The following is a 24,996-nucleotide window of genomic DNA, read 5'->3' as shown; positions in this document are numbered from 1 at the left end:
CCTCAGATTACAAGTGTGTGACACAGTTTGAACAGCGGGGGGGGGGGGGGGGGGGGATGAGCAACATATGGGCCGTGTGTGTCTACGCAGTGTGAGGCTTAAGTGAATGTTGAGTAATTCATTCAGGTGAATGGAAAAGCCTGCAGCCACAAATTTCACACTTCATTTCATCCCAGGTCAATTAAGCATAATGCTCTGCTGTTCTCGTCGGTCAGTGGTTTAGGAAAAAAACAAAAAACCACACAGCTCATATTGGCTCAAGGCTTTCATGACTTTATACAGCCGGCGGTGGACAGAAATGACCTTGGGAGTCGCGGAGGAAGTGGTGCGAGATGCTGCTGCCCCGGCATTATCAGGGCGGGAGAGCGATGAAGGAGTGTCTGCGTGAAAACTACCCTGTCATGAGCTCAAATTTCTGACTTTGCTTGGACGATCAGCGCGGCCTTAAATCAGAGTAGCAGTGATAGTTCAGAGGCAGGAAGTTGAAGGAGGTAAAAGGGGGGGGTGGGCATGAGGTCTTCAGCCCCTAACTGTTCCTCTTAGTGTGCCGGCCAAACGTCCACCACCTGTAATAGTGCTTTGATTTATGTGTTGTCAAATATCTCCTGTGACAACACCTGCTGCCATTAAAAGCCATCAATAAATGTTGGGGTGAAAGGTCATTTAATTTGATTTTTACACCTCACACTTGGCTTTCATTGCAGGGGGCCATATTTTTCCCCTCCTTTTATGGGATCTTCATTATTTTGTGTGGAAAAGCGATAAACTGTTGCTGACAGTAGGGCGGCTGGTTGGTCCTGAGAGGAGCCAACACCTAAACAACACTTAACTCTTTATTATTATTTTATTTATTTTTTTGTCTGTGAAAACATGCAATAAAAGATGAATGTTAATTTATGTAGAGAGGGAATAAAATAAGATGAGGCCTGATTTCTGGTACATTGATTAAAATATGGATTTCCACATAAGGTCAGACGTTTCTCGGCTCCGAGGCATTGCAAGGAGACTGTGAATATCAATGGGGATATCGACTTGACGAGGCAACGGCAGCAGTACATGAAGCTTACTGTGCATATGTGCTATTCTGATCAGGCTAAGTAAGCAGTCAATTCTCTCCTGAACCTTTTTGGAATAAAGGCAAACTAAAAATAATTAGTCTGCCTTTAGCATCAGTTTCTAAAGGCCAAATAGGAATCTTGTAAGGTCACATTTAATTTAGGTTTGGCTTGGAAAATATAAAATATTTTTAAAGCGCTTAAGGCAGCATTTGTTCCCCGTTATATATATATGTAGACTTATGTCCCTCTCATGTTTAAAAGGGTCTTTGGGCGTTGGAGTAATGCTGAGGACTACACCGCCTGCATGACAAGGAGCGGGCAGGCCAGACAGAAAGGTTCATCACTTGCTCCAGTCAGTACACAAACACACCCTCTTTTCCTGCCCCCCCCCCCCCCCCATCTGCCAACACCACACTGATAAAATTACAATAAAGAGATACTGAAACAAAATCAATGGGGACGGCCCTGTGTGTGTGTGGCTCCCGGAGAGGACAGAAACGGTGCAGATCTGCAGGCGCACGGCACAAACGTGCACAGTACGCATGCGTGCGCGCGCACATATACATATACACATACACATACACACACACACACACACACACACACACTCCCATCTCTCCACCAGAGCAAGGCCCCGCGGTGCCCCTTGACGCCACGAGAGCCCAGAAAATTTAATCTTCCCAAATACTCATCAGGGCTCTCCATCGTCCCACCGTGACAGCACTGGGGATAATTAATTATACAATTTCGATGGGAATATCGACTAAACAAACCTATTAATCATAGCAAAAGTCAATAAGCATGGACACATTCAATCATGTCCTGGCCAATGATTACTCCTCTCAAAATACAATAATTATTTTCAAGAGCTGCCTCGAATTAAATTTCTGTCAAGCCGGTACAAGTCTTACAGTTGATGAAGGATGCAATGGATTTTTTTTTCCCCCCTTCCCCAGTGGAGGAGTATGAAGAGGAACATTTATCCCTTTGGAAAGGTAGTTTGTTTTATAAGGATCATAACATGGTGTGTTTAACTAGACCATGACCATCAGATTATCTCTGATGCCCCCCATTATCTCATCCATCTTGTCTGGCTTGGTGGGGAGGAGGAGAGGGAGGAAGGGTGGAGGAAATAGTAGGGGGAGACTCAGCCTTCTACAGCTACTGTTACACATTCTGGCTTCTTCCATATTTCTGCTGATCATATTCCATGATGTTTTACAGTGCAATGTGCAAGGTCAGCGACGGCCACCATCGCTGTCTACAAAACCTCCATCTCTGGTTAATAATGACCTTGTCGGCTATTTTGTTGGGTGATGCTTTGACAAGGGAAATAAAATAATACATATTAGGGGGATTTCTCTTGAAAATGCCTCTCATTGGTGGCTCAAGGTGTCAAGACACCACATTAGGTCAGTTCTTCCCCAGCCTGTTTGGTGCTTAATTAACTGAGATAATAACCAAATATTTTATTCTGATGTAGTTTTGGTTTGTTCCTAAAATTTAAACATAAAAAAACACATTTCATGGGTAGGTAAACCTAGACATAAACATGCATTATATGTATATTTTTTTTATATAATTACACACAGTATATAGAGCTCCATTAGCTGACGTCACGCAACCAAAGCAATGCCATTTTGTCAGGAAACGGCACCGATCTGATATAACAGGCAATAAGTCAGACATCTCGAGATGATGGTGGATAGCTGTTGTGTTGCCAGGATGTGAAAACCATCGAGGACAGGCTTTAAGAGAGAGCATATTACTGGCTCACCAAAGATGGGAACTCATAGACAACAGTTTCTGCTTATATATTTATCATTTTCATACAGCATCAGGCACCGCTGTTAATCACGACTTGACAAATGGCACTGGTGTGTGAGCAAAGATGCAGAACTTAATTTCCTTAAATAATCGCATAAACATGTAGAACCTGATACTATATCTTAAATGACCATTTTGGAGGGAATTATGACAGGTCATAGTAACACAATCAATAATATGAGTACACACAGCTTCATAGCAAGCAAACTATTAGCATAAATCAAATGTTGTGAAACAACAGAAGACAATGAGTTCCTTTAACTAACAGATGATGGATACTACAATCACTTGCACTTATATGAACTTTTGTTTTATGAAACATTCTGTGTAAATCCAGTCTGTGTTTCTAGTCTGCCAATAATTGTGTGTGTGTGTGTGTGTGCATTGTGCAACTACTAAATGTAATATATAGCCATATAAACGAGGAAGCGTGTGCCCGGCGTTTCTCTTGTGCAGACACTTAAGACTCACCTCTTCTACACTCTGTCTCATTTAAAAGTTATTCCAGAGACACTTGGCCCCCCTCAGCAAAGACAAAGGCAACATGTGTCAGGCCAAATGTGATGTGAACACATCTACTAAAGCAGCGGCATGAGGCCAATAAGCAGCTCAAAACGACTCAGTGTACATGTGTGGATGCATCCACTACCCTCAACAAGAAGCCCCTCACATCTAGCAGCGATGAATATTCTGATTTCTTTCGTCTTGGGACAACGTCTATAAAGACGGTACAAGAAATGAAAGTAGTAACACATAAGTGCAAGAGGAGAGACTCAGAAAAGATGGCTATCAGAAGGGTTAAGAGGCATAGAGGTGACTTACTGAGGTCCCATTGTTTTCCCGGAAAACGTCCTGGTTGACATAATTAAAAAGCTTCTTTTCAAGCTGCAGAACAACCTAAGTGAAAGGCGAGAGAGAAATGGAGCTTTGATTAATTCGAATAGGAATGTGAGCTTCACTTTGTAATTAGAGCACCAATAATGAGCCGTGCACTGCAGCGGCGGGCAGCGCTGCTAATTCGACACGTGCCTCGTGTGAGGCATCACATCATTAACATTAACACAACCGCCGATACCTTGAGTTAAGGTGTGCGGCAATATAGACAATTACGGATAAGGAAATGACAGTTGTTTCTGGAATGTTTTATTTTTTTAAATTAAGTCTGAGGTCTTGAATAATGTCAATTTTTCAGAATCAGTTTAACTTCGATACAATAGTTTAATGATAAAGTCAAAGTCAATAGTGAAAAGCAACTTATTGGCTTAACTTTTGTCAAGACAAGATAGGTTGTCCTGTATTTTTGCAACGTTTTTGAATAAATATCTATTTGTGATTAATTTGAAAGGAATTCTGATGGCGATGTGAGAGGGAATGGCAATTTTTACGTCATCATTCTCATTTTCATTTGAAGAACATATTTAAAAATGATTACTGTGTGATATTTGTGCAGATCTGCGTTTATCTCGCACTCTTTATTCGGCCGATCTTACCTTCCGGTCGTTATCACTTTCTCGGAATATTAGCTTGTCGACTTCGTTGGTGTCAGCGGCTCGGACCGTCTGCATGGTGGCAGTGGAGCACAGACTCTGGAGGCGAGAGGAGGAGGAGGAGAGAAGTTGACACAAAACATTCTGAAAACCTCAGACAGCATTTATATTTATTTTATCATGCTACCCAGATGTTTATAGGTAAGTGGCGTACACCCCTCCACCCACACACACACACACACACACACACACACACGGTGCAGTTGTTAATGATGCTTTGAGACCAAACTATAAATGCAGCACTTCTACGCAGTGCCAAGCATCGCCCGGCCCCGCGTTTGAAAGATTTTTTAAAGAACTGCCTCACAAACTACCACCTCCACTTTCCCTTCACTTTATCTGGGTCCATACACTGACCCCACAGACTGTGTGCATGGTTAAATTCCTCTTTGTGGACTCTTTTAACAATTAGTTAAACATTTGACCATCTGTGTTTGAAGACAGTTGAATGAGGTAATCTCTCAGCCAGTGGTTCCCATAGCACACGGCGGAGACTGAGTGACCTGATTGAAATTCAAAGCACAGATTAGATAATCAGGTCAAGCCAATATAGCCAGCAGAAAAAGACCCTTTATGCTGAAATGTCACACATCAGTCCTGCTTCGGACATGAAGAAACTTCACATCAGATTAGAATAAACACCGTGCCCTGAGAGAAAGTGGAACAACTCTTTGCGGTTCCCCACTCTCTGCGTCAACCCCATTCCTTCATGCTCACCCCCCCCCCCCCCTCCCCAAAAGCAACTTTCTAAAGCCCTAACAAATCGCTCAATCTTTCACTCATTTAGGCCATCCAAATGCAGGGTCAATATGGTCCCCTGGCAGCCAAATGCTAATGCGCTTAAGTGCGCTTAAGCAGCTTTGTGCACTGAATAGGCCAAAAAAGGAGTTAGGGAGAAGGACAAGAGATACTTTCCCTGTCAAAAAGTCATTGTAGCCTCAGTGAGGGAAGACAGCCACAGAAAGTCATTTTTAACATCTCCGGTTAGCACCGAATGTGGTCACGTCATACGATTTCTGATCACTACACGTTTCCAAAGGTTAAAGCCAGCGTTGCTTCGAGCATTTAAAAAAAAAAAAAAAATATATATATATATATGTCTCTCAGATGGACCCAAGTATTTCTGAATTTCCACAAAAATGTTATAATTCTTCCAAGAGAGAAACCTTCCGTCTACTCTGCAAATCCAGTCAAGCAAAAAAGGTCCTGGCCATCGCACCGGAAGCTCAACGTGCTTCCCGACGCAATAAATACACAGATTTTTGGAAATTAAAATAATAAATAACACTCTCGCTATTCTCTCGCATCACACCCTGTACTTACTCATTAACATGTTCTGTCCCTTTCGAATTAACACCAGCAAATAAATAAAACTAAATTAAAATGAGAGAAAATAAAATACTAAATAGGCAGGTGATACGCCTATTTACACACAAAAAAGTAGAAGAATGAAGACATTGGGTTCATCTTAAGAGAGAAGCAGTCTGACATTATTCTCAGTGAGATGACTGAGCCACAGGTTTTAGTTTTAGTTTGACCCCGTATCTTCTGCCAAGTGTGGCTCTGCGAGGAAGGATAAATGTGAGAGAAAGAAAAAAAGACAATTAGCTAATGCTGCCTTTTCTTCAAGGAAAAATGGCATTTCAACAGAGCGATGATGATTCAAACTGTTTTAAAGGAAAAAAATAATGATTCCATGTGCAGATTTTATATTTGGCTTTTTTCTTTGCAACAGCACAGTTTTGTGCACATCACGACCACACTCAGTCCTTAGAATATACCCTGAGAATCCCCTCCACATACAGCAGGACATGTGACATGTGACCGTTTGATCCATTCAAAGGGTCCCCTGATTGACCAATCAGTGCGTCGGTGCAGGTTGTGGTGGGTGATTGAGCCCGATTGATCACAGATCTCCTCCTGCTGTCTTCTTTGAAAAACATCCTCTACTCCCCACACACACACACAAAGCCTCTGTCCTTGCTAATCTCAGCATCCCTGTCATTAATTCCATCCACTGATATGGGGAAAATGAAAACCCCATGCTGTCACTTACGTTGCGATGTCTCTGAACAGATCTTTAGCTTCAAAGTTTCACACGAATCACACACATAAACTCTCTCAGTGACTAGCCTAAATGAAGTTAATGTAATTAATTTGGCTGTAACTGGATTCTTCTTTGATATATGCTAATTAGTCTGCAGGAGGACGAAGTATTGGGAAAATATTAACAAGCAGCTGTCGGGGGAAAGCAGCTCTGGCTCAGGAGAGGATCATCTCTGGGCTCCTTTGCTGATCATGCAGAGTGACTCTGCAATACATCTCTGCATTATGGGTCACAGGTCATCACAGAGTGTTTGTAGAGGGCCAGAGGCCGGGGGCTGGGATGAGAGGTTGCCGAGGAAGGCGCTGGCTTTGTGCATCAATGGAGGATAATCTCATGACTGTCGAAGGAGGAAGCGGCTGTTTAAAGGAGCTCTCTATTCCAGCTGCTCTCTTTAGAGGAGAGGTTAAAGCAATCTGTCCCACTTCAAAGACCAAAGACACACACAGACATTCAGCCCTTCTGTCAGTGGTGCTGCAAACAGATGGAGGTGATGCACTGGTCCAAACTTAAACAAAACACCACGGCAGTCCTGACAATGCCAGTCGAACACGGGAGTGTTTCACAAGTTAACAGACTCAGAGGAGAAACCAGCAGAAAAGGATGTGGCATTAAAATTGAACTGCACAATGTGTTATATGTATTAACCTCAATAAAAAAACTGGCTTCATTCTTAGACCAGCCCAGAGCGGCTTCACAGATTAAAAAAGTAATAAGGTCCTAACCTGAGAATTGTTGTTGTTGTTTTTAACTTTTTCCAAACTCAAGTCAATTAGTTTCTACATAAAATCTAAATCTGTGAAATCTGTAAATTTCATTACATTCACTTGGGAAAAAAAACAGTTTTGTCAATTATGGCTAGCTCAGTAAAGCAGATTATTGGATTATTGACAGTGCATAAGGATACTTCTAACACAAGTTTGTTCCTGGGTCCTATGTCATCCATCCATTGCAGGCCTTTGCAGCAGTAAAAACAGTCTTAGCATAATGTTAATCATCCAATGTAATTTCCAATAAGTAAATATGTATAACTTGGTGGTACGGCCTATATATACTGTGTATTTTTGTTATATTTGTGCGTTTCACAGCAAAAACAAACAAATTATCTTTTCCTCTCAGTTTCAACGTCCAAACCTGTTGCATATGCTAAAGTAAAAGCAATCAGCCAGTGCGGTTTCCTTAATCTATTAATACTTTTATTGTGAGATATTTGCAGGACAGATAGATGTGCAGCTTCATACTTAAAGAGTCCTTCCATTTAGCTGAGCATAGAGCAGTATTTAAAAGTATATAACGATATTATCAATGATAAACTCTATACTCACATACTCCCTGTGAGTGACAGACACATTCTAGGGAATGAGATCACTGACTTTACATGGTGTGATATAAATGATTGATTGATTGTGATATATTTAATATTGTTTTGTTTTATCAGCTTCTTTTATTTTTTTATGAGGAAATATTCTTTTTTTTTTTCAATTTATTTATACCTAATTTGAATTTAACGTCAGTTTTTAAACACACACAGATGCCGATGCACATATTATACATGAATAAGAAATAAGAGTTTATTAGACACCTGGACTGGATTTGCAGTTGATTATTTTCTCAATTAGTTAGTTTTGTCCATAAAACATCAGGAAATATATTTCCCAAACCTTAAAATCATGTTTATCTTGTTTTGTCCACAAACCAAAATGATTCAGTTTTAATGATTTCTTTGTTACACACAACAAACCTATTAATCAGTTATCAAAATAGTTGAGATTGATTAAGTAATTGATTAACAATCAATTAATCATTGGGGCTCTAATTTGGACCTCTCGGGATTTTAACTACAGCCTGTAACGGAGGAATTTGACTGTCAATGCTTTTGACAGATCATCAATGCAAAACTACTGTATTACATCTATTATTACCCACTGCGACCATGATCCAGATCTGGAGTCCGCTTTTTAATCTAAATACCTGTTTTTAGTTGACTGTACAGCTATTTGATGAATGCATTACTCTGTACTGTATTGGACTGGACATGAAGACGTGGTAGTCTGGTCAGCAGATGCCAGTTCACATTGTATTTTAATACAATCACAGTTCATTAAGTACAATCGCAAAAAATTTGTGACATGACAGGGCCCGAGCCAAGGCACAAATCATCCTAACAACTGTGAGTTTATATATTTATTCCATCCCGCCCTCGCCCCACTCCCATGCAATGACTCACACTGCTCAATAAACCGTCATTCCACCAATATAATAACCCAACGAGTGCGTTTAGAACTCAGCGATTAAACCTCAATTAGGCAGAGCGAGGATGAGGCTGTGTGCAGAGGGAGACAGAGGATGAGCAGACAATGAGCTAACTATTCATTCTTCATTACCAGAGGCAGGGGACAGGGGCTCTCCTTATGTCAGCAGGGGCAGTGGCATTGTCAAAATGCGCTATTATTCTCTCGTTGCCACGCAAAGCGAGGCTGCCAGCTCAGTTAAGGTGTGCCAGCAGGGCTGGCAGGTTCAGCATGAATTGCTTAGCACTCTGATCACTTTTCTTCCACTCACCGCCGTTCATCACGCCCATCCAGTATGTCTGATTGCGACATCTGCCCGAGTAGGGTAGAAGGGGGCATCCAAAGTAGGCAACAACAAATTTGGCCTCCTGTGTTCCTGCCAGCTATTACACGGGAAAGACAGTAAATCAGCTGTGACCCTCCCCACCCGATCTGACTGGACACAAGCCAGAGTTTTCCACTCCTCTCTCTCTCTCAGAGGCTGAATAATTTAATGCTTCCAAACACAGTGGATTCATACACACACACTGTCGGGTTTACATGACTTCAGAGGAGATTACATTAACTTAGATTCATTTTCTGGAGACCTAACCTCATCTTAACAACAGAAGATGTTTTAAAATGTAATAATTAAGTTTTTGTCCCCATAAAGTGACTGTGCTAACAGACTTAGGTCCCCACGACATGAGTAATACCTGACACAAACACTACACACAGTGGCCGAGGGTGTCAACGCAGAGGAGAGGTGAGAGTCGTCGACAAATGATCTCCCCAAAGGTTAGCCTGTGTGTGACCCACTGGACAACGCTTGACCCAAGTAAACCTGGCCTGTGTCACCCCTAACAGCAAGTGGCACACACACAAGCACTCAAACACTTCCCATGAACTTGTTGATCTACGTGAGAGCTGACACTCTTTTGGGTTGCTGGCAGTGTGTTGCGCGTAGTAGGAGGTCCTCCAACCTGACACGCCCAACGCCCAAAAAAAAAAAAAAAAAAAAAACTGTCCTGAGGAGGTAAGAGGGTGTGTGAGGTAGAGATAATGTGCCCTATTTATCTTGTGCATTATAACATCTGGGAAACTTCTCTAAAAACAATGGCACACATTGAGGGCTGCCATTCTGGCTTTACCTTCAGAAACCCACCAAAAGCATTTGTCCCCTCGGAATGGATAATGGACAGGTCACAAATCATTCAGGACAACGGGGCGAGGGGGGGTGTGTGTGTGCGTGTGTTTGTGGGAGAGAGAGAGAGAGAGAAAAAAACTGAATGTATGTGTATGTTTTGTGTGTGTGTGTGTGTGTGTGTGTGTGTGTGTGTGTGTTCACCCCGGTATTTAACTTCTCTGCTGGCCCATTCTGCAGGGCCCCGCAGGACAAATTGCCCTGCATGGTTGTCTTTGAGAGGCAGTGCAGCGCGCAGAGAAAGGGACAGAGCTGAAACACAGGGAACAGGCCTATAAAAATTCATCACTTTGACCCCGGTGACCTCCCACTCCAGGGGGGTTACACACACACCCACACTACTTGCCCACCCACCAAAACTCAGCCTCAGCTGGGAGCATCCTTTCTGAAAGGCTCCCCAAACGTTTAAGGCAAAAAGAAATAATCAAATAAGAGCCACGCAAACTAAATTAAATGAAACAACCTGAACCGCAGAAATGAACTAACCCTCCTCCCTTGTCTCTTTCTCTTGCACTATGGCAGACACAATGGCCGTGGAAAAGCCTCCTACACAGGAAAAGGCCACCAGATGCTTAATTGTGACTGTGTCTCTGTGTAAAGTAGTGGCAGTAAAAGGAGGGTGGATTCTCCTGAGGCATATTAGTCCCAGTAAGAGGAGGACATTGTTTCAGACGGGGCTCTTGACACATTACTGCCACCTGTACAAAGACAACCTAATGAGAGATTTAATCTGAGAACCCTCCCCTGCCACTTTCAGTCAGCACTTTAAAACCAACCCCGGCAGATGTCTACAAGACTGTTTAACATACCGGCTTCTCCTAACCTCTAAGGCCATGCATGCTTAAATGCTCAATAGCCATCTTAATGTGGCATTCATTTGAATGTTGTTAGCAGCAGCTGTTATGTTTTTCAAAAGGGAGCTTTGTAAACTGGAGGAGTGCTTCGGTCTATTCATGCTCTCCTTTTTAATGCTATAGACCCAAAAAGAACATTTAACCTCTTAATGAGGAAACAAATACACACACAACCATGAAGCAATAATTGTAGCAAATTTAATATAGCCAAAAGTAGGACTACTAATACTAAGAAAAAGCACTCACTGAGCACCCGAAATCGCTGCACTTTCATTTAATTTACCTATTCCACCATAGCTCAAGCTGGGAATCAATTAAAGGAAACAGAGGTGAGGTAATTTGTCGTTGCTGAGTCAATTACAGAATATCGAAGACCCAATCAGTGACTCGTGATTAGTGATGGTCTAATAGGAATGCAGTCTCTCGAGTTCATTACTCTGGTAATCGATAAGGATTAGGACCAAACAATTAATGAAAGTCCAATTCTGGACCCTTTTAAGAGGACTGGAGCTCGGTCCATACCGTGCACAGGATGCGACTGTCGCGCAAACATGCAACAGAGCTTCTCCGACATGTTCGAAATGATCCACGTGTCTGTTTGTTCTCGGTGGTTTTACGGCCGTTACATCTGTAGTGCTGCATTAATTCTTCCTCAGACCAAGAGTCGATCTATAAACACTGATTACATTAGTGATAGTTTTTTCTTTTCTTTTTTTTTCCTTTTCGTTTTCTCTGTTGCAACATTTGAACGACCAGAGCCGGCTTTTTCAGCCAGGTGACCTTGCTTCCCTCCAGTGTTCACTGGAGGAGAAGACCCTGGTGATACACAAAACCCTCCCCACACACAAAGAACATTGATTAATTTGGAGCACCACCCTTTAATTTGTTTGCGCCATTTCATCTAAATGATGTGCTTGTCCACCAGGGTGGGAGAGAGAGGTGTAATTCAGCCAAGGAAAGGGGGAAGAGGAAGGTGGTGGTGGTGGGGGGGGGGGGGGCTTTACACCCCAGCACAGGGCGCTAGGCAACCATCTAGTGGGTGGGCTTTGTGATACATTTTACCAATTTTTCATGCCCATCCCTCTTGATGTGACCCCACTCAGGGTCTTTTATGCCCCTGACAGCTCTGCGCAGGAAAACATGCTGCCGCTCTGATAGCATGAAATCGGGAACAAAGACCCCCAGGGAGAGGAGAAGGGGGCCACCGAGGCACGCTGTGCTCCGGTCCCGCCTGGCTCCGGACACAAACAGATGTTAGGCCAGCCCCGGCTCTCTCTGCCCCCTGAAAGAGGAGGCCCTGGAGGAGAAATGGGCCTGAAATGCATTGTTTTGGGCCTCCTCTAAGACAAAAACTGGGACCACTCCTTCTGAAAGGGCCCGGCAATATGGCCGTCACAGATAAATCACACAAGGCGGGCTGAGAGAAAGGCCCATGAATTCTCAATGTGGCCCTTAATGGGCCCTCTTAAATATGATGGGATATTTGTGTGTGAATGGAGCTCAGTGACTTTTAATGTCAGGTGGCAGAGTTGTTTAAAAGCCCATGGTGCCAAGACTGAGTTTACAGCTACAATGAGCCATTCAGCAGGAACATCACTCTGTTGCTGACAGTAAAGATTCTCACTGGGAAACCCAGAGGCCAAAATGTTTAAATAATGTAAGCACTTCTCCTGTCTTCTGCGCTCATGCCATTTTAATTTCTTAGAGGAATGGGCCACGGCAAAGTAACATCATGAGTTTAAGATACTGCCTGATTTGAATAAGAACTGTGACTGACTTGATGAGTGGGTATTGAGCTCAGCCATGTGCAACCATTCTTACAGAGAGTGCTACTTTGCATATGCATTAGAACAAACGGTAATGAATATAATGCTGGTTTGTGCATAACACCCAGAGACAACATGCTTTATTTTGGCATCAAGTGGATGGATAGATAGAAAGATGGAAAGATATATAGATAGATATAGACAGAGGGAGGGAGGGGGATAAAAAAGACAATTATTGTGCTCTGGTTGACAAAGGCAGAGGACTGTATTAGTCAAAATAGACTGACATCATACAAGTTGGACACTATGTGCCAGGCACAAAGAGATCCCTATCCTTCACAGTTTATGCCACATTTGATCTGGACTAAATAATAGCATCACTGTTAGCTGTTGTTTTTTCTTTTCCCTCCCTGCTTGTGATTTCAAAGGCATGGGTCCATTCCGACCTACAGAAGACAAGACACACCATCAATAAAGCAAGCGAGGAAGACTGAGCTGGAAGCTAAATCTGATTATTCATGATTTATAGAGAGATTACGTTGTTTAAAAAAAAGTGGCGGATTCAATAGAAATGACATAGATTCAGTATCCAGTCCACTTGGATTCACATATTGTTTGCATAACCTTGACAAGTACATCACACAAAAAGAAACTTATCTCCATTATTTTTGAATAAATTACATATAGTTGAGATCAGTCATTCCCAGAGACTGGGCCGGGACCCACATGAGGGTTTACTTAAGATTTGTGTGTGTATATGTTTTAAATTACATGTATAAAAATTAAGTTGTGAATCATTTGTCCTTTCTCTTGGAAATGGGCTGATTTATCTATTCCTAATAATATTAGACATCCCAGAACCGGCAGTAAAAACAGCAAAAAGAGTTAGAAATGTTGTATTGTGCACAAAGTGCTCTTGTCGTGATTTATTGTGTGGAATGGGCTGCAATGCTTTGTCATCGCAAAAAAAGTGGGTTCCCATATCAAACAGTGGGAAACAGTGGTTTAGACCATATCTTATCTTAGTGAATGTTTTGCATTTTCTTTTATATTTGTATGTTTTTATATGCCTCATTCGAGAGTCACAAACAATTTTGTTGCATTCCTATGCAATGACAATGAAGGCTTTCTGATTTTCTGATGTAAAAGAAGTGTCAATTCCTTCTTACATGAAATGAATGACAGAATCATTCTCCAAGCTGTCAGTCATTTTAACTCATACAGCGTATGTATGTAACGCTCAAGTCTGTCCTGAATAAACCTGGCAAAACACAGCAAATTATTCTTCACGTGAAATAGTAGAACAAACATGGGTTTAACCAGTTTTAGTGTTCCAAGAGAGCCAGAGGCAGGTTATAGTTCAAGTGTAAAGGTAGGTCATACTTAATACTTCACACTTTTTTGTTTGTTTTGTTGTCCAAAAAAAGGTGTGATTTAAGAACTGCATGCATGCATTTAAGCATCACATTGTAACTTTTATTGTGAATGATTTTCTTTAAATAAACTATTTCAGGGTTAACAAAAATTGCAATTTGTCACCTTAAGAGTAATCAAGACCATTATCACACCTGTATTGTGCTTGTGTTATATAATCAAATTCTTGCCAATACACAGCCCTATTAATGGGTAATAATGAGCTGACAGGAAGTTTGAGAACTCACATTAAAAAACGGAGAGAAAGAGAGAACAACACAAAGACGACGAGATCTACAAAGACAAAGTTATGTAATTTTGAATCTAGGGATATTTAGTACTTTTGTGCTTTTAAGTGCATTTTGCAGTGGAAGAAAACAGTGGTTAAAGGGCTTGTACACCTGTGAATAAGTTTAGGAGTATCCACATCATTTTTGTATCGTTTCAGCTTTTTATACACACGGAACCAGTGTTTTGGGAGCCCTAAAACTCTACTTTTGGAGAACGGGTTCTAGAGTGAAAAATATCAACATGCCACTGTTGTGTTTTCATGCATTATGTTTGTTCAATTCGCTTTGTGATATCTTTACTTTCTTTCCTCCAACAAGGCTTTATTTAAAAATAAAAAATAAATGTGCATGCTCCATGTCTCCTTCTCCATATTAGGTCTATTTCTGTTGCAGTGTTACATGGCCACATACAGGCCTGGCATGTTAACTACAGCCTTTAGAGTCATTGTGGGGAAGTCATTGTAGACTCACTTAGATGAAGTCAATTTGAAACAATTCTGTGTTAATGGAATTTTGTTTCAGAACAAAAAAAGGAAAAACAAAGTGGGGAAAGTTCTGTTTCCGTGTGGATAGGGCCACAGATTGAGGGGTAACTCAGGCTACATCCCTGACCGGGGCCAACCCCAGAGTCCTACAAGGCAACCAACCCCCCGCCCCCACCCCACCAAGGCTCTGTTAGTGCCAGGCTCTGCTCTCATCCTTGGCTTGGTTTGTCACGCCATCTCACCGTTGGCATGGTGTTCCCAGCTGCCAGTCACAGTGCCCCCCCAACCCCCCAGTACACAGAGGCAATAGCATGGCTGGCGCCGGGCTCAAACGGCCTGTTGTTAATAAGCAGGACCAACAGAAGCCAATGCTTGTTCTTCATTTGCCAGCGTTTTAATTATATGGACAGCGCTCCCATCAAAGCTGCATCGCTCAAGTTACGCCCTCATAGCTGAACTCTTTTTTCCCTCTGTGACTTCAGTGCTGTATTCATTAGCAGCAAACAGAGAGAAGAGAGAGAACAGACGCTGTTGTCTAAAGGGAATAGTCTCCCCCTCTATATCCAGATGGGTTATCAGTGATATAATGGGACCTCATTGTGATAGATTGGACTTTCCTGGCCAGATAACATGCTTTTATTGTATTGTAAAGAAACATCTCCATCACAGGCTTCACCTGTAAAGCTATAAACAGGCCTGGGTCAAATCTTGAGTGTTAATGACTTTGTTTGTCTTTGTGTGGCGTAGTAAACTGGGGAGGGCAACTGCATCGGAACAATTCAGACATTGTCAGGTGGGTTGTCTTTCACAGAAGAGTGTATTGATTTAGTGGGCTACAACAACCCATGAGGATTTGTAAATATAATTTGGTGAAGCAATAAAAGAGTCAAATACAGACCTTCTAAAATAAGCAGTCCCACTTGAGTCTCTACATCTGAGACTGAATTAAATAAAGAAAGAGAACAGCACACTGATCTGACGACATAGCATAAAACAGTCAATATTTCTATAATAAACTTCCCTTTTCACTTCAAGTCTAATTAAGTACATGAGGGCTGGTGTGTGTAATGTGTATATATATATATATATATATATATATATATGTGTATATATATATATATATATATATATATATATATATATATATATATATATATATATAAATATATATATATAAATATATATATATACACATCTGCGACTCCAAGTGTGTATGCGCGAGTGTATCTGGGAAGCTGAGGGCAGCCAAGGAGGCTCGCAGTCCCTAGTGTCAAGGGTTCCAGAGAACAGAGGCCCAATCAGTGCTGGCCCACTGGTTAATGGATGGATGGCTCCCAAAATTAATTAGCCTGACTAATGTAGTGTACACTTAATTACACTGGGCACCTTTTGATTTATAGCTGGCCAGATACACACACATGCTAGTCAAAGTCAGACTAAAAAGGGAAACATATTTACCTTCCACTGCAAATTATTTATCCAGACTAGGTTCAGCGGCCAGGACAACGGCCATCAACTATTTGATGAACTGTCGTTGGTTTCTGCAGGTGACATCATGTACAGGGTTTTTTTTCTAAACCGGGGTAACGGGGGCGCTGCTTCCTCTCGTTTTTTACTCACGCGCCAATTTAGCGTCGGATGCTATTGGTTTGTTCATCGCAGGGATGTTGATCAAATCTAAAAGCAACATACGTTTCACTGTGGCAGCCTGTTGAACTTGACACAAGGTGGACTACGGTGAGGTGTCAGAGCTGACATCGTATTACGTTGTCTCTTTTTGATATACTGTTGCTGATCTACACAATTTCATACAATAACAACTGCCACGGTAGTGGCCGCACAAAACACACGCTCACCTGTCTTTACAACACCAATTAGTGAGTTATAATGTAATAATGTTGGAATTTATGGTCTAAATTCTTGTTTGTTCTGTCACTGCTGAAATCAGACTCATTTTATTTTCTGGATGAGGTCAAAACATACATTTTGTACATGTATACTGTATAAAATTGTATACATGCGTGCTGATATTGCTATATCACTATATCTCTAGCTCCACTGTTATGGTTATGCACACCGAGTGACTCCGCAGTGTGAAAAATGAATGATCCATCATGTCGGCCCGTCATTACCAAGCATTTTACAGCATTCATTAAGAGTGGGGCTAGTCTGGGGCCCCACCTTTAATTTCATGCTGCTCAAGCGAGAGAAAGGACACAGGACAAAGGAAGGAAGATTGATGCCTTGGCCCAGCCCTCTGCACTTCCTGCAGACACAGACAGGGGGCGCTGATCCAAACTATTCAACAGTCAGTGAGAGGCCAGCTAGCCTAATGAAATCTGTCCATGTAGCAGCAGATCAGTCCCAATTAAAGCAGCCCCACACCATGTCATGGGGACAGTAGATCAAGTCAGCAATTAACCTTCCCGCTGGCCTCTATCAATCCTTAAATTGTAGCAGGCTGGCCAGCAGCACACAATCTCTGCAGATATTAAATTTACATTCTATTAAGTTTAATTAGGAGGGATTTTAAATATACTAGGAGTCTAGGCACGGAGCCCTGAGACTGTCATCGATACCAATGATTCACGGCCACTGGCCACCTCAAGGGAAACACACACACACACACCAATATACACTTAAGAACACCTTCTAACTCAAGTTTAGGACTAAGGAACACTGTGATTGCTGTTGGTGCGAATGGGTCAACAAAGATTATTTGACCGGGCCTCATATCTGAGATTCTGGAGCTGGTACTGCTCTGCTTGACCCGAGAGGCTGAACGTGGTCTCCATAATGAAATGTGTAGGGGTGAGAGGAGGACAACTCTTATCTCTTTATTCATTCTTCACTCATGATAAATATCCTCTCTGATGAGTTGTACCTGTAGCAACATACGATAATGTGTCTGATCATGCTGATTAGTGTTCATCTTAGGACATGAGGCTTATCAAATCAGTTTATGGAAGTGTTTATGGAAGTATAACAAAGAGTTACTGTATGATCTGGAACAGAATTCATGATTAGTCATAAAGGAGAAACCAAGACAGAGACGGAAAGGACGAGGGTAAGAAATGGCAATGAATAATAAACTGAAACCTCTTAGGGAGGTTAGGAGACTGCAAGGGAAGCTAAACAGTGAACTGTTTCGAAAATCATCCCTGTGAGTGCCCACAAAATATACAGCCTAATATTCTTCTCAAAGTTTTTGACAGATGATTTTACAACTGAATACATTTTAATGAAGTCTGAAGATAAATACCGATATAGGGGATGTACCTAGTACAGTATGTTACATAGGCTGAAGACATGTTCTGGTGTTCTATATACAGTAGCACAAATGATGCGTGAATAAAAGGGGTGTAATTCGGGTTACACTACGCATCCATCTGAGATATCAACATTCTCACAGAGGCCTAAGAAAACGCCTAGTCGTTCTTCTCCAGAATAGGACAACGTGTACTCCGTTTTTATGACTATTATAAATCCCTTATTGGGCACTTGTGTTCAGGCCACATTCAAACCTGTAATAAAAGGAACAGGCAGGCAGCACATCAACAAGTGGACTGTGAAGTATCTGATTCGCCAGACAAAATGCTTCCTTTGAGGTTTCCTGTTTTATCAGCACCGATGCAAAGCATGATCAAGCCAAAGCATGATCAGACCCATGGGAGAGGAAAGACAAGGTTGTCGGGGACTGGACCACCTCCAGGCTGCTCAGCCCTAGCATTAGTCTCCACGTGGCTGTGTCCTTTGTCTACCAGTCAAAGGACTGCTGAATGGGGGTCAATTGAAACCAATTCCCTCTGTCGGACACAATTAATGGGGTTGCCCAGGCTGGGCAGAAGGGGGGGGTAGCTGCAGGCCTTTGGTTACTGATCCTGCCGCACAAGCATGCCAGGAATTTGCCACCTGGAATTTGCCCAGTGACAATAACAAATCCACCCCCTTCTAAACCCACCTCCCTTTCTGTATACACATGGATACATCCTACACTACCCCCTGTCCCATCCAACCATCCAGGGGAGTGGCTAGAGTTGTCCATAGTCGAGTTGTCCACAATGGCCCAGAGACAGAGGAGAAGAGAAGTGGCATAGTGTGCAGCTGGGGTTAAATGCACTGGAGTACTTTCTGATCCAGTGACTCTCAAAGTGGGGCCTGGGGGTTGATGGTTGTCCATGATTTTCTTCAAATCAAAAAGACAAGTAGGTTATTTTGCGATCATTCCGTCCACTTAACACGGGGAAAGTATCTATTCATCTACACAGCTGTTTTAAACCGTTTCCCATCGATTGAACTTGGAGAATCGCGGGGAAAGCAAAAAAATGAGACTCTCAGGCAACGAGAACGAGAGCCACCCGCTCCCTCTGTCTGAATCAATCTTCAGATAAGTATGGCCGATCGATCCACCACCAGCCCATCTACAGTTAAGCACTTCACTGGATGTGCACTAATTGTCCTGTTGACATTAATTGTCATTAAAGGGCTTAAAACGACCACCCGTCCGTGAGTTACATCCTGCACCAAGGTTGCAACCCATTTGTTTATTGGTGATATCGCAGCTCTCTCTGCCACACACACAGGTCCCTGTTAAATCAGACAGGTTGACCACTGCTCAGGGCGGCTTTGCATGGAGCAGTGCTGCCCATTTAATGGCACGTCTCTCACAGATGACATCATTAGTCTTTTCTGTTGTCCCCATTAAACGGACAGCTATTTGGTAGAACTCATTTAATTAGAAGGAGAATGTCTGTGTGGGTGTGTGTGTGTACTTGCATGTATATCTTTGTGGGGACCAAAAAAACACAACCATGGGAAATGAGGACAGTGTGGAAAAGTGAGAACATTTATGAGTTAAGTCCAGGTTTTAGGGTCAGGGTTAAAATGAGGTCATGGTTATGACAGGGTAAGGTTAAGGTTGGACATTTAGTTGTGATGCTTAAGGTGTGGGTAAGGGCCTAGGGAATGCATTAGTGTCCTTGTTAAGATAGCTGTACCAGAATGTGTGTGTGTGTGTGTGTGTGTGTTCCCTCTGGATGTGAATAGGCAGCCAAGGTGCATATGAAAGGAGGTGGAGGTGAGAGGGGGCAGAGACGGATACATACCGATGCAAGCCTAACACATCCCTCGAAAAGGGGTTGTGACCCTTACTGCACTGAGACAGCATTTCAGAGAGGTAGAGACACAGAGAGGCTGAGAGTACAAGCACCATGTATGGCTCTACAGATCCAAATCACCTCACCTACTTAAAGGCTTTCCTTTCAACTAAATGCATCCATATGATAATTTACTGTACAGCGAGACTGCAAAATGGAAACGATATAAAACCACCATATTACCTACAACGTCATATTGGTGACTTGTAATATATGCCAGGTGACATTTAATTGGAATAGCTGACTTCTGAATGGCCTCAGTGTTTGCACATCTGCTGCTGTAGATTCTGTACTTGGATTTATTATCTCTGCACCATCACTCTTCACATGATCCGTGGCTTAATGCGACCCAATTACAGAACCAAAATCAGATGTCCTGCACAAACTTTGAGGCAATCAAGCAATGTCCCTGATTGATTGCTGAGTAAAAGCATGTGATTCCAGAGGGGATGCTGATTTACTACACCTCTAGTGGCTGGATGTCGACACTACAAAGGTTTGTTGTGGAGTACCACACAGAGTGAGGTCCTTCCTAAGTCATTTGAGCAAAACCCTGCCATTCAGATAGCTTTCCCTCCTCTTCCCTTCTCCCATGAATGGGACCATGATTGAAATGAACAATGCCCACACCTTGAACAGGCCCACTGATTCGAGGGCCATTGTGCTGGAAAAGGAGAGAGAGGATCGGCCAACAAGTGGCTCTCCCACTCTCTTATCATAGGACTACCCTGTCTGTGGTGGGCCTTTACGGCTTGTGATGCCACTAACCCCCCATCACGTCATGGAGAATGTTGAATGACTGCGCTACCTTGGCTTTCACTGGCCTCATTTGCACCAGGAGAGGAGGAGGAGAAGGAGGAGGAAGACAGAGAGGAGGGAGAGAGCAAGAGAGGAAGAGAGAGAGAAAGAGCTGTGAATGGCACCATAACATAACAATGCACTTGGAGGCTCAGTTGGCAAACACAGCTGGGCCAGCCACAGTGAAGCGTTTAATGAGTCATAACTCTTAAGGGACAGGGGGCTACTAAAACCACTTTTACTATATTGCAGTCTCTCTCTAATACACACAAACACACAAACACTTTTTATGGCCGAGTCTAAAAGTACGTAACTGCACATGTATATAGAAGAATTCAGATGTGTATACATTTTCCCGTGTTGCACACATAATAATCGACACTAGTCGCCTTCAATTTGAAATTCATCAGGAATAATAAAAGAAAAAGCACTCACCTCAATAACCTGCTTGGAGTCCAACCTGAAGTTAAAGTCCCCAAAGACAAAATATGGCAACCTCTCATACCGCTGGTCTGTGATCCTGCAAAAATATTAGAAATCACTAATCAATGACAGTGTTTTTAAACAATCATCACCACAGCATTGTTGGGTTCTGGCAGCCTCAGTGCACCAGAAAACATGTTCATTGATTAAAACAACCTCACCATTAGCTGTCAAAGACTTTTTAAGATGTCATGATCCCCCCCCCCTAACCTCAGAGTGTGGGATTCATGAGGGTCACAGCACCACCTAGTGGTCTGCATATTTTGATTAGAGGCATTTTCCACTTCTGCAGAGCTGAGAGAAAAGACTCTCTCTGTCAAGCATCTGAACATCTGTTTTCCTTTTTAAACACACTGTTCATGATTTAGAAAAGAACACAAATAATATGGATGAAATAACGGGGCAGATGGGGGGAAAATGACACATGAAATGTGAAAAACAGAAAAGCACGAGATGAGAATTTATTGCTGCACAGATGAAAAGGATTTATGGCCATTGAAAAAGTTTGAATTTCTGAAAATAACTTGTGAACAGCTGTCCGTGTTTAACATCAGAAAACTACGTATCAAAGTTATCTGGCGACATGTCGAACATGCTCGCAGTTTCCCGCATATGCAACTTTTAATGCACCACATCGTGTTCATCCTTTAGCACTTGCTGGGGTACAAGCTTGTGGTTGTCTCGCTCTGCGTGCTGCAACTTCAAATAAAAGTGGTTTTTATTGTAAAAAATGTGAATTCTCAGCTGACACCGCCACTAAAATGAGTAAAACTTGTTCATTCCCTTTGGTGGAAAAGAAAATTGACTTTGCTGGATTGATCAAAGGAAGAAAACGGCCGGCCCAGACCCTCTGACTCTCTAGATTAGTTCATGAGCTGATGGGGTTAGACCTCCACTCTGAAACAGACAGCAACAGGCTCAGTACGACCGTCACTAGAGTGGCTACAGTCTGAGCTCATCTGATGCTTCTTGAGGGTCAAATGTTTTTTTTTTTTTTTTTAATAACAGTGAATATACATATGTATTTCTTTTTAAGTCTCGACAGTGTCCGAGAATTTATCGAGTAACGATCCTCTCAGTCGTGAACTATTTCCAAAACCTCGAGAACTTCGCCACAGCTCCGGCATCCAAGTGCTTAAAAAAAAAAACACACACACCTAAGTGACATATAATTAACTCCTTTGCCTCATCACTTACTTAAGAGTGGCTCTCCTACAGAGCAGAGATACAAAAATAAGGTGGACGTAGCACAGCCATTTAATTAATGATTCAGGATGCTTGGCTCGCCATCTCCACTAATCGCGCAGATAAATCTCATGGTGGACTTCCCAGGCCCTGATAACAATATATTTATGGGGCTGTAAAGAGAGGAGAAGCTTCTTCTTAGTGGTGGGTCTCGGCTCTGGCCGGCTGCCGTAAAAGCACGGCCACTTCTTCTCACACAGGCCGAGTGAAAGAGAGAGAACAGCACGGAGGCAAAGGTGACAGGAGTAGGAGGCAGTGAATGCAGCTATTATATTAAATAGAGAGTATGTCATTTTGACATTGTGTTATATTAAACTCAAACTGGATCTTTCTAGTCAATGAGTTTTTCAAGAGGGGTCACCATGAGGGCTGACTGATTTTTCGCCGATTAACTAATTAAATTTATTGACTTATTGTTTGAGCTCAGATGTTTCTTTGGCAGAGAGAGAGAATGACTGTTGCAATGGCCGTATCATGAGACGCTCATGTTAACAGACTGTGATGAGATACAGGACTGTCTGCGCAAGAGAAATGTTGGTGACCCGATTGACCATAGGTGTGTCTACGGATGATTGAGGACATGTGGTGCTGATGACACTCAGTATATATCATGTGGGCTGTCGCAGTCTTTCAGGCTACGTGAACATGATGTAGTCACCACCAACCCGGCGCACAGCCTGTTTCAGTCGCTCCAGCACTTTCCAATTATTTCACTTTATTATTTGCCTCTTTTTTATGTTTTTTTAATATATATATATATATATATATATATATATATATAAATACTTCTATTTTTTGTAATATTTGGTACTCTCTTTCTGCAACCACAACATTTCCTCCGAGATGAATGTATTCTGATTACATAGAAGGTGCTGATTGCCAAAGTATCACACCTAAACATAACATTGCTGAGGACAGTGAAGAAAATATTAGTTAAAAAATAAGATCCTTAATTTACCTGAGTGCACCTTCACTGTAATCTAATTACAAACTCTGAGAGCAACATATGCTTAAAAATAAGGATTTTTTTCACATGCAGCACATGATTTTTGAAGTTGTTTACAATGATATCAAAGCAAATCAACTGCCTGCATGGCCACTGATTCATATTTAACCACAGTTAAAACGATTACATTAAATGAATCTATACTACTAGAACTGCATAAGTGTACAGTGTGTGCATGTGTGAGGTAGTAGCAGCAGCTCGTTAATACTCTCAAACTAGGACTGATGTCATTGATGACTTCACATTCTGGTGCTAAGAGACTCCGCTCTATTTAAACAGGGTTAGTGGCCAGTTTATCCTGTAAGGCTGAATGGAAAGGGCAGTAAAATGGCGACACATACGCGTCATCGCAGTCGTTCCTGGTGTGGGAACTTGTGAATTCCCTGTGCTAATAGAGACTTTACCACGTCTGCTGTTATGAGTGCATAATAAAAGCCAAACGTGCACGGTACAAGTACAAATCTTGTTTTTCTTTCTAGGAACCCTTGTCAGTCAGATGATAGCACAAAAAAGAAGTGGGGACGCTGAAAGAATAAAGTAGTAAGGCTCGTCTACGGCTCTTTCTCCTCTCATCCTGTAGCTTTATTTCACTAACAGCCATGTCTAATACCCGCATCCTGGCTGTTTTGTCTGTTGCTCCAAGGTTTCAGCCACAGGTCAAAAGGTAACAATATGTTTACATGATCATTTACTAAAGCACCCATGGTGACCCGCTGGTGTGAAAGTTGACTTTTTACTTGGCCTTTGTGGGGGCAACGAAGAATTGCAACATTACTTACAGCTATTAGGATTGAAAGAGGCTTGAGGGTGGGGGGTCCCTGGCGTGGAGGCCCCCCCACACTGACCCTCACCCTCGGCGGGGGCCCCCATTAGCCTCGTCATCGCAGTTCATTCAGGCAAACTGTTACAGTGTCAGTGACATTCTCCCACAAAGACGCACTCCTTTACACAGTCTATAAACATGCTTTCTCCTGGCCAATTCATCGCGCAGTGACACCCCTGAAAGAGGCTCTTCACAAGGGCCGTTCTCACTGAGGTTTGGGCTGGGGCCTTCGTCGGGCCTTCCTAGGGGCCACACAAAGACAGGGGTCAGACACTAATTTATAATGGCCCCCAGCTCTGCTCCCATGCTCCTTAAACCACCCGCACAATGCAACCACAGCACAATCTCTCTCTGCCATCCTACTACCCCCCCCCAGCACAAAAACATACTGTCAGAGAAGGGAACAAACATGCAAAACTGAGAACATCCAAGTCTCACTGACAACACCCATGTGTGGCTCAGTCCAGCCAGGTTTTAAATCTTTTTGTCCTTCAGACCAGCCTGAATCCCTCTCTGACTTCTGGCCAGATTATAAGCTGTGACTGACAGCTAAACTGAGCCATAATAGACAGTCTATATGGGATTATGAGGGTGCAACTGGGGGCCATGTCATGATTATATTGACAAGATGACTTACCATAAGTTAGCCAGTCAGATTCGACTTTGC

General features: G+C 42.5%; 1 protein-coding gene across 2 annotated transcripts in view; it reads right to left on the bottom strand.

Moving 5' to 3' along the window:
- LOC131474031 (inositol polyphosphate-5-phosphatase A) overlaps positions 1-24,996 on the bottom strand; it is a 133,095-nt gene that overhangs the window by 20,002 nt on the left and 88,097 nt on the right. For both annotated transcript variants that reach the window (XM_058651749.1, XM_058651748.1), the window contains exons 9-11: positions 21,208-21,292; positions 4,376-4,471; positions 3,708-3,782 (exon numbers count right to left, since the gene is read on the bottom strand). In XM_058651749.1, the coding sequence (XP_058507732.1) occupies positions 3,708-3,782; positions 4,376-4,471; positions 21,208-21,292 (256 nt within the window). The remainder of the gene's footprint in view (positions 1-3,707; positions 3,783-4,375; positions 4,472-21,207; positions 21,293-24,996) is intronic.

This window comes from Solea solea, chromosome 15 (assembly GCF_958295425.1).
Source record: "Solea solea chromosome 15, fSolSol10.1, whole genome shotgun sequence".
NCBI lineage: Eukaryota > Metazoa > Chordata > Actinopteri > Pleuronectiformes > Soleidae > Solea > Solea solea.
The sequence above is the reverse complement of the archived record's forward strand: the minus strand, read 5'-3'. Positions and strand labels throughout refer to the sequence as shown.